The 10,726-nt window shown below is 36.8% G+C and overlaps 2 protein-coding genes across 4 annotated transcripts in view; both read left to right on the plus strand.

Annotated features, from left to right (window-relative positions):
- Window positions 1-5,759, plus strand: part of LOC101475482 (ras-specific guanine nucleotide-releasing factor 1) — a 31,572-nt gene extending 25,813 nt beyond the window's left edge. The window contains exons 20-27 of the mRNA XM_004539586.4: window positions 408-468; window positions 568-674; window positions 887-971; window positions 1,070-1,267; window positions 2,414-2,493; window positions 2,569-2,686; window positions 2,815-2,883; window positions 4,013-5,759. Of these exons, the coding sequence (XP_004539643.2) occupies window positions 408-468; window positions 568-674; window positions 887-971; window positions 1,070-1,267; window positions 2,414-2,493; window positions 2,569-2,686; window positions 2,815-2,883; window positions 4,013-4,105 (811 nt within the window). The 3' untranslated portion in view covers window positions 4,106-5,759. The remainder of the gene's footprint in view (window positions 1-407; window positions 469-567; window positions 675-886; window positions 972-1,069; window positions 1,268-2,413; window positions 2,494-2,568; window positions 2,687-2,814; window positions 2,884-4,012) is intronic.
- A 148-nt stretch (window positions 5,760-5,907) lies between these two features.
- LOC101475779 (pro-cathepsin H) lies at window positions 5,908-10,684 on the plus strand. Of its 3 annotated transcripts, none has more exons than XR_013096128.1 (12): window positions 5,908-6,021; window positions 6,895-6,926; window positions 7,068-7,173; window positions 7,437-7,507; window positions 7,608-7,712; window positions 8,417-8,503; window positions 8,604-8,659; window positions 8,780-8,861; window positions 8,952-9,020; window positions 9,316-9,422; window positions 9,842-9,984; window positions 10,070-10,684. XR_013096128.1 is itself a non-coding variant. In XM_004539587.3 (12 exons), exons 1-12 carry the CDS (start codon window positions 5,946-5,948, stop codon window positions 10,137-10,139), a joined length of 990 nt encoding a protein of 329 aa, XP_004539644.1. In that variant the 5' UTR covers window positions 5,908-5,945; the 3' UTR covers window positions 10,140-10,684. The 3 variants fall into 3 exon arrangements, 2 of the variants coding, with proteins under 2 accessions (XP_004539644.1, XP_004539645.1); XM_004539587.3 differs by having other exon boundaries at window positions 9,856-9,984; XM_004539588.4 differs by having other exon boundaries at window positions 6,898-6,926; window positions 9,856-9,984.
- Window positions 10,685-10,726: the final 42 nt, after the last annotated feature.

Here is a 10,726-nt window from a genome sequence, read left to right on the forward strand (position 1 = left end):
GTTTGTGAGCACCCAGTGGAAAAAAAAGCTTTCTGCAAGTGGATTTGTCAAGACAAAAACTTGTTTTCTGTAGTAACAACAGGAACCGGAGACACAATCCATCAGCCCAGAACTCGGCCTAAATTTTCAACTTTGTTTTACTGAGCGTCAGCCCCAGAAGTATTATCTGTTCCTCTGTGAAACACAGACTAGACTTTTAAATGGGTGCAACATCACAAAACAGGAGCTATCTAAAACACCTGTCCCTATAAAGTATTTGTGCAAAATATTATGAAGCCAAACTAAAAAGGAATAAAAACGAGAAATTAATAGCTCCTTAAGTGGGGTTTTTATATCAATGTTATAGAATTGTTTGGAAAAAAACATGTATCAAAGATCATATAACAGTTATGTCTTCTTTGGTGTAGAACTCTAACCCAGGAGGATCCTGGAGACAACCAGGTCACCCTCGAAGAGATCACACAAATGGTGAGAAAAGACCACAAAAAAAGCCTTTTCAGAATAAAACCCTTCTTTTTCTATACTTTAGTTGTGGTAATGCTTTTTTCTGCTTGTTGTTGTGGTCAGGCCATGGAGGACTCTAAGACTGAACCATTCGAGAGCCATTCAGCCTTGGAGATAGCTGAGCAACTCACACTGCTGGATCACCTGGTCTTCAAGGCCATCCCATATGAGTAAGTACACAGACATACAGTGCACACACATACAGTGCACACGCATACAGTCACACACTCAGGTGTGTATACAAGAACACAAACAAAGGTAAACAGATAAAAATTGTAGAGGTTAGAGTGGGAGGATAGAGAGAAGGACACACGTGAAATGTTGAAATATCTTTTCGCGTGATGTGTTTGTTCATTCTGTGTAAACATTTTGTTTTGTACAGGGAGTTCTTCGGTCAGGGCTGGATGAAGAACGACAAGAATGAGAGAACTCCATACATAATGACAACTACCAAGCATTTTAATGATGTAAGTATTGATCTAAAGATATTTAGATAGATATCTTAGGGCAAGATACGGAACATTTGTAGATATTATCAATGTGTATTTGTTTCTTTTCTTGCTAGATCAGTAACAAGATTGCCACAGAGATCCTGCAATGGGATGATGTCAACATGCGGGTGGCCGTGATTGAGAAATGGGTGGCAGTGGCCGACATCGGCCGCTGCCTCCACAACTACAATGCTGTGCTGGAGATCACATCGTCTCTCAATCGCAGCTCCATCTTTCGCCTCAAGAAGACCTGGCTCAAAGTTTCCAAGCAGGTATTAGAAATTTTTCATATGACCTTTCATAATTGGTGTGCCTCTGGAGGGTGAGCAGGTCATCTATTAATTGGAAGGTTGGTGGTACGATCCCTGGCTGCTTATTTATTCATTTATTTATTCATAATTTGATTATTGGTCGGCGTACCAAATATCCTTGGGCAAGATATTAACCCCAAGTTGCTCTCCCATGCATCCATCAGAGTATGAATGTGTATGACTGTTAGATAAAAAGTACTTACACAGAAAAAGGTAAGAAAAAAGCTGTGATTACCTCCATAGAATAAATATTTTAACTGACATTTTCTCTTGTTATATTTCCAATTGTCATGCTTATAGTACATTGAAGTACACAGGCACACAAATTCTGTTGGTTAAATAATATGCATGTTAGCGAGTATAAATGATAGTCGTCAGCTAGAACGTCACAAGTCTGCTGCTTCCTGGTTCCAGTGTTGTGAGGGGGGAAAATTGTGCCCTGGGAATAACAATTATTGGTTGGAGAAGGAGAGTAAGGCACGAGTATAGGGCATGGCAATTTATTTATTCATTTATTTATCATAATTTGATTATTGGTGGGGTTTTTTTTATGTGGGGCGAGTTGTAAATGTTTTAAACTAGTGGTATCTTCTAGAGTCCTGAGTGTAAAAGCAGAATGGTTCAGTCCAATTAGTGGAATATTCTGTGAGGTTATTTAAATCTGTCTGTTCCATTCGGTCAAAAAGGCTGTAGGATGGTGATGTGGAAGGTGTTTTGAATGACAGTTTGCATACTCCTGAAAGGTCATCTTGACTCTTTGGTTCTTGCGTTGGATGTCTTCCTCCATGGTCGCTCGACCAAGCTGACACAAGCCATTTACCATAAATAAAATAAAACGTCCTAATTAGTCAGAGATGCATAGAGCGATACTTAACATGTACACAGTTCATGAATGCAATCAGCATTTCTAGCAGCTTCAGTATGTTGCCTTGATGAAACAAGGACTTTTTTTTAAGTTGAACAAAATGAATGAAAGTCAGGATGCTCTAAGAGAGTCTACTAATGGTAATTTCAAACAATCCTGTCATTGTCTTCTCCAGTTAATAAAGATTCCGATTAAATTTCGAGTTTGTGACAGTAACATTTTTCCCCTGATCTATGTTCTAGACAAAGACTGTGATTGACAAGTTACAGAAGCTGGTGTCATCAGAAGGCAGATTCAAAAACCTGAGAGAAGCTCTGAAGAAGTAAGTAAACCAACTTTTTACTTTTTTAAAAACGTTTTGTGTTAACTGGCTCTCTGACCTGCCTGGTGTCTTCAGCTGTGACCCCCCATGTGTCCCCTACCTGGGAATGTACCTGACTGACTTGGCCTTCATTGAGGAGGGAACACCCAACTACACTGAAGACAACCTTGTCAACTTCTCCAAGATGAGAATGGTACAGAACATCTAACTTTAACCTTGTGCTGTTGTGTAAGGTGTTTTTCACATGCGTGTGATTCATCTATTTATTCTTCATGGTTGGACACGTTTGACTTTTATGTGATTTTCTGTCATTTTCTGCAGATATCTCACATTATCAGAGAGATACGACAATTTCAGCAAACAGCTTACAAGATTGATTATCAACCAAAGGTGAAGTTACTGTTCATTTTCATTGTTTTGCAGCTTTCTATTTCTTGTCTGGATTTGTCAAGTATTGCTCTATGAGGCGTGCTCAAAACGTTCTAGGAACTGGCTGTTGCCAGACCATTTTCTTCGTACAATGCTTCTGTGCCTTTAGCTCTGCTGCTGTTTTTAGATCGTTTCCTGGAAGTCCTGTTTCAGTCTAACTCAAATTTTGTGTGGAGAACCATCACTGGTGATAAGACCTTTTTTTTTTATTCACATGGTTGTGCAGTGTGAAGTCATGCCCTAAGGTGAGACTGTCAACTGAGAGCATTGCTGTAACTTCAGGAGGAGTCTGAGGGAGAACGCTGAGTGGAAACAAGTTGTGCAACAAGTTTTTTATTACTTCTTGACTGATATGGAAATCAAGTTGAAGGATCACTATTTTCTCAAGATCCAGCTAGTTTTAGAGAAACACGAGTGCAAGAAAGACAAACTGGACTTTCAGGCAATGATCTATGAGCAGCTTTGCTGAAATTCTGCAACTTTCGGATTAGCCGAAGTTTATTCATAGTCAGAAAGTTTTCCTTTGGTCTTATTTAATTTTTTTTGCCTTTTAATTAATGTGTCAAGTTGAAAAAAACTTATCAAAACTAGAAACTTTCTTCCTTTCAACGAGCTGATGTTCCAGCCAATGTTCTGTGTAATCATTACTACACCAATTCAGACAAAGCCTCATGACTGCATGTTTTTCCAAACTGTTCAAACAGCAGTCATCTTCTTGCTCTGTGGGCAGCTGTGCGTACCATCTACTATCATGATGAGTCCGATCTGATTTGGCCATCTTACACGTGCCTTTCAACTGAAAATAAGATAAAACGATGAAAATTAGTGAAACCTGTACACTTGCAGACACATTTTAGTGAATCCTGAGAATGCAACATTTATAATAGAAAGTGACTATAGCCTGGATTTGTGCCACAGTAACCAGCGTACTTTCTGACCAGTGCAGCTATTGTTTTAAAAGAACTCGCTCTCACACAACATTTCCTGCTTTAAATGTGTAAAGAAAAATGTGTAAAGAAAAGGAAACCTTGGATAAACTGTGAATAACCCGCCCTCTCTGTGTCTTCCTTATTATTATTATTTTTTTTAGGTGACAAAGTACTTGCTCGACCGCAGTAATGTGCTGGATGAGGAGAGCCTGTATGAAGCATCCCTGAGAATCGAGCCCAAAACTTCATCATGAAGATGATCTCTCTCACTCTGCTTTCATATTGAGTGTACATAAACAATATATCAAAATGTATATTTACTATTATTTGTATTAGACAGAGTAGGCAGTGCCCTTTTAGTATATACTCCCCACGGACTCGTGTATATTCGTTATTAGAGACTGAGTGTAAGTCCAGAGAGGTTTATTTCTATAGTTACAGAGTATTTATATGTTATTTATTGTCTTAAATATCATGTTAACATTAAGTTATTTTTTAAATTCGTTTAGCCATATCCTAAAGGGAACGTGCACCACCAAATGGTTCTCATTCGCAAGAAACGTTCACATTTACCACATAAAGATTAACTCCCCCAAATCAAGAGAGGACCGAACACAACTGGAGTTATTTTTAAACAAGTTTCCATATAAATCTGTGTGATTCTTGAGGATTTTATTGTTTGATTTGAACTGAACAAGGCTGATAACAATATTTGCAATGATCACGAGGGACTTGCTGAATGTAAATATATTAAAATGCTACTGCAACAAAATTCAGGCAAGTAATAATATCAAAAATAGGATTTGATCTTATGAAAATCTTAATGATTAAAACCATCAGACTATCAAATCTGGATAACATTTTTCCTCTTTCAGTCCATCTTGTCCCACCTTAGAGAGGGAGGAAAAGTGAGACCGCTGCAGCGGATGAAGCTGAATCATGTGCTCTGATGTTTTTATGTAGCCACAGAGTAACAAGAGATTTGAAAGTGCTGGAGTCAACCTGACACCTGCCGATTGGCTGATAAGCTTGTTTGTTTCTTTGTTTGGAGAGATGGGTTTTTATGCTTTGCTTACTATCACATAATTCCCCTGGTGGGCAACATGATGTATATACAGTATAAGCACCAGGCAATGTATGTAGCAGATGTAACCAAGATTGAGCCACTTCAGGAAGTTAAATTCCCAGCTTTTACACTCAGACAGTGATAGCATAGTTGTTATGGTTAATCCTCTTTGGCCAGTGCATTATGGTTTTGCCTTAATCATGAAATGGATTATATTCCACAAAAGTATGTAAACTATTTTGTTCTACGATTTGCCGATAAAGCAGAAATATTTACTGTGTACAGTACTGTGTACAGGCAGTCTGATGCATTTCCTAACGTGCAATGTGTTAAAAAAAAAACATATCCCTCGAAATGTGTTATCCTTATGATCGTTCAACTCTGTAATAACTTTTCTGTGTATGATACTTTAAAACAAATGTTGAAAACAACTTATAAGTGTAACACATTCTGTATCCTGTCTATTCCAATGTGTTAGCAGGAACTATACAGTAGTAATATTGTGCTTCTTCTTGAAATATTTATATGTATTTTTTACAGGCTTTGTATAGAAAAACATCTAAAGCTTAAGTGGCAGGCATGTACCACTTTGACGTGTTCAAATGGAATCTATACCTAGAACCGTATGTGTACTGTATTTAAACCCCACCCTTGCACATGAATCTTTACTCTCTAACAGGCACATCAAATGTTTGCAGTGAGCAATACCCAGTGATATGAGAATTATCTTTCAGTCTATTTCAAAAGCTTGAGTAGTATTTCCAGTTTTGTATAAAAGTGTATTCTTTCCTGATTACCTCTTGTTAATAAATCTATTCTTTCTCAGGGGGAGAAGTGTCTCACAGGCTGCACTGTTTGTTTTAACACTATGTTCTGAACTGGGTGCACTGGACCATAACCTTTACGACTGTTGCTTTGCTGGGGGAAATTCAAAGGGGGGTTTCAGTAGTAGGGGCTCTTAAGCAGTCATAAAAATAAGTCAAGTCATGTGATGCCCTTAAAGCTTGCTGTAATCTGCTGTGGAGAGTATGGCTCTGACTGTTGTGTGGTTTATTACTGCCATTTTTAGCTTTGTCCATTTATCACCTTTAATTTCAGTCAAAGGTAAGTGTTTGCCAGGTTCTCAGCAGTTTATTGTTGTTTATTTTAAAACTTGACATTTCTTTCAGCAGCAGCAGTTGCTAGAATTGAAATTCAGTTGCTTGAAATTGAAAAGGCAGAGAAAAGGGTGAAGCATTTTGTTAACAGTCCTTGGATCCTGTTAACAAAATGATCAGTAACATACTGTAAAAGCAGTCATGCAGAAACCAACGTCTCCATTTTTTGTGGGATAAGTTTAATTTTGCTACTTTTCACTGAAGAGATGAAGCTAATACTATTTTCCATTTTTCTAAAAGGTTTATGAAAGCATATTTCATATGAGCACTCTAAATGTTTTGTGCTCAATTTATGTGAAATTACAGCTGTCGAATGAAAACGACAGTTTGCTGATGTGTTCATGAGGAATGGATAACGTGCTTAAAATTTGTACTTAGGCATAGTACTTGGTAACCAGATTTTAATTCTACTTGGGTAGTTGTGCATGATTCAGATTGTAGTTTTCCTGCTGGTCCTCAGTGTAGCCCAGTAAGTAGTTGATCCTCTAAAACCTGCTGTTTTAGACAGGGGATTTTTTTAAACAGCAGCTGGGTGGGGCCAGAGATATTTGCCTGAGATGATCATATTAGGGATTTCTGCTCTCGCTAACACAGAGATCATACAGATCCAATGATGCTAATGATTTGAATGATGTTCATGTAAGATTAGAAGAGTGTTGAGATGAGGATAAAGCCTAAGCTTTTGGCTCATAAGGGTTACTTGTACATACACCTCTGATGTTAATATTTCCAACAGCCTTTGTCTGTTAGAAATCAAGAAAAGCATAACAGGTCCATTTTATGTGTTACTTAATCCACTAAAATTTTTCTTTCCCATTAGAAGAATATGCTTTCAAGCAGTGGATTTCAGAGGTATGTGCATTTTTAAACTAATGAGATTTTGACCTTTATATTCTGATGCTTTTGGGGGGTTTTTTGTATATAGTTAAACATAGTTAAAATTTTCTTTCCTTTGTTTCATTATGTCTGTTTTTATGTGGGGGTTTTGTGCAGCACAACAAAGTTTATGGCACTGAGGAATATCACCACAGACTCCATGTGTTCACTCAAAATAAGAGGACAGTTGATCAGCACAATGCTGGGAATCACTCCTTCACAAGTACAGTATAGTTCTGCTCCAATTTCTGCCTTAAAATACGCAATATACACTCACTGGATATTTTATTGGGTACACTTTACTAGTACCAGGTTGGATCTCCTTTGGCCTTCAGAACAACATTCGTTCTTGTTGCCATAGATTCAACAAAATGCTGCAAATGTTCCTCAAAGAATGAAGAACAAATAAATAAAAACATTTACTGCTATAGAATGTTATAAAAATTATCATCCAGTTCTCACCCTGCTCTTCATGTTTTAATCTAGTGGGTCTGAACCAATTCTCAGACATGACATTTGAGGAATTCAAGAAATTCTACCTTTTCACGCAACCTTCGGTAAATTACCTAATTTTATAACGCTTCACACAACAGGTGCTTATGTACAGAGTTTGTCTTTTATTTCCTTTAAAATCTTTTGATTTTTCGCATCTTTTAGACTTGCTCAGTCACTAAAGGCAGTCATGTCAAAAGGACAGGTCCTTATCCTGAGTTTGTAGACTGGAGGATGAAGGGCGACTTTGTGACTCCTGTGAAGAATCAGGTATCCTGATACGTTCTATAGCTCTTAAAGCCTTTATAGCCATATTCTCCTTTTGTTAAAGAAATATTGTGCAAAGTACAATATTTACAAAGTCGTACAAAGCCTGTATTTTATCATGCTTTCTTTGAGTTGCATTGAAGCACAAACCATGCTTTACTAAAAACATTATGTCTTGTGTTTAATCTCCAGAAATATTTTGCTAAACCTTAAACATGTAGCACCTTTCCGAACAAATACACAGTGTCAGATTTTTTTATGTAATGAAAGGAGAGGAAAAAAATTTCGACATTTCTTTTTGCTTCAACATAAACAACTTTGCATTTAAGTTATTGCATGTAAGTTATAATATTTACCCTTTTTTGACTTTCATTTTTACAGTTATATTCTATGAGAAACATGTGATGGGACACATTTCATGACTAAAGTGATAAGTGAGAAACAAATAAAGATATATGTTTTCTACATGTGCAAATTTTTTTAAACAACATACCTCAGTCACAACCTCTGAGAGAATATATTCTGTAATATATGATATTATTAAATATTCCAAATAGAGAGTTTGATTTACAGATGGTTCCTTCTGTTTTCATTTACATTTTACAGCACCAAAAATTATCATGGTAAGCATTTAAATATTTGTGAAGTGCCTCTTTAACATAACTGCATTATCAGTTGCTTGAGTTGTGTCGTGTTTGTATCTTTAGGGTTTTTGTGGCAGCTGTTGGACCTTCTCCACCACTGGCTGTCTGGAGTCAGTGAATGCTATTGCTACTGGGAAACTAATACAATTGGTAAGAGTTTAGTATTATACACAAATATAGCTGGCAGAAGAAAAGTATCCACTGTTTCTGAGTATATATGATGAACGCTCTTTATTTATCTCTGTTTTAGTCGGAGCAGCAGCTGCTGGACTGTTCCAGAAATTTTAGCAACTATGGATGCTTTGGGTAGGAATCATGTTTGTCTGGCCTGTAACTATAACATGTGGGACATTTTATGTTATAGAAACAGCATAATAATGTAAGTATAGAATTTCAACCAATCAAAAGCTGTGTGGTTTATTGCAGTGGGCTCCCCAGTCAGGCATTCGAGTACATCAAATACAGCAAAGGTCTCATGAGAGAGGAGGATTATCCCTACAAAGCCTTTGTATTATTTTTGAGAGTAAAATCTTCATTTATTTATATTTTACATATGATAAAATATACAATAAAAAAAGTTTCATCTTTCCTGTTTTAGGAGGGAAAATGCCATTTTGAGCCTTCACTTGCAGCTGCGTTTGTCCGAGATGTTGTCAATATAACGAGTGTGAGTGTGTGAACAAATAAAATTGCACTGTGGATGAAATTGTACAATAAATGTGCCTTTGCATATGCTGGTTAACAAAATAACAGATCAATACAGTAAAATGTGTCTTTGTTGTTACTTGTTGGGGGAAATAGAGTAACTGTTTTAAATAATCTGAAGCAGTTTGTCTGAAGCATGTTTTCTGGAAGTTTAATTTGTACTATTAAAAAAAGCAACTGTTTTATAGTAAATAGGGAACTCCTCATACATCGACCTGCTCAGGTACATGTTATAATTTGTGTATGCCCATTCACAGTATGATGAAAAGGCCATGGTCGATGCAGTGGCCCGGCTCAACCCTGTCACCTTTGGCTTTGACGTTACAGCTGATTTTAAGCACTACAAAGAAGGTGTTTACTCCAGGTGAGATCAGGACCTTGATAACTCAACAAGCGCTTATGCACATACTACTATTCAAGAAGTAGAGCTGGTCTGGGATTTTAAGAGCAGACCAGAATATACTAGCCCCACTTTGTTTCTGTTACTTATACACTAATTTAGACAGACAAACAACATATTTTTACTATTTGGATAAAATCATTTGCAAAGAAGTATAAAACAATTGTTTTTAAGCCTCTGAAAACTACAAATGGAGGACTGTGTATAAAGAAGTGTCTCTATGATGACTGTCATAGTACTAGCTTGAAAAGATTAAAATATTTTATATGTTATGCATATAAGTCAGCTACACCACATATTTTGCAAATGTAGGATGTAATATAATATTGAAAGAGACAATCTGCCCACTCAACCTTCAAAAGACATGTGCTCTATTGATCTAGTTTTGTCTATTTAGCACCCAGTGTAAGAACACAACAGACAAAGTGAATCATGCAGTCCTGGCGGTGGGGTATGGCACTGAGAAGAACGACGTGCCGTATTGGATTGTGAAGAACTCTTGGGGCACAGCCTGGGGAAAGGATGGGTAAATATAGTCTGTGTGTATCCGAGCTTTATGACTTGTAACAGCTTGCAAGAATTGCTGATATCTCTCCTTTTTATTTCATCAGATATTTTTTGATTGAGCGTGGAAAAAACATGTGTGGACTGGCTGCCTGCTCTTCTTACCCGCTACCTTAAGCATCTGAATAAAAGGGCAACAAAGTGGAAACTCTTGAGCATGTGTGTATCGAAATGTATTTTATTCAGCCTAAAGGCCTGATGTCAACTTAGGGTTTCTAACATGTTTTCTGGAAGTTTAATTTCTAAACACCTTATTATGTTTTTTTTATTAAAACTGAGACATTAAAATTTTGAGTGCTCCATGGAAACAATACAGGCCACATATTTCAACTCAAGACCCTGCAGGCCTTTGCAAATTACATGCCAAACTAAACAAATAAAGATTACATGTTGATTTTACAGCAGCATTTATTTTTATGCACCATTGTTGATTATAGAACATTTGTTGAGAATCTTATGAGGCCCAAAATCAGGACAATTAATCATATTTTAGGTTTTTGATTATCTATTTAATCTATTTCTGTATACTTTGCAAATAAAAAAGTTAATGTAATGTGTGTTTCTCTCATATATATATAGATTTTCTGTTTTATCCACTGACAAACGTTGGCAGTTTGTTTGTTAAACGTTAACCAATTTGTGAATAAATAACCATGACTTTCCTCTCACTGCTATTCCCCTATCCTGCCATAAGATGGCGACAT

This window comes from Maylandia zebra, linkage group LG1 (genome assembly GCF_041146795.1).
Source record: "Maylandia zebra isolate NMK-2024a linkage group LG1, Mzebra_GT3a, whole genome shotgun sequence".
Taxonomy (NCBI): Eukaryota; Metazoa; Chordata; class Actinopteri; order Cichliformes; family Cichlidae; genus Maylandia; species Maylandia zebra.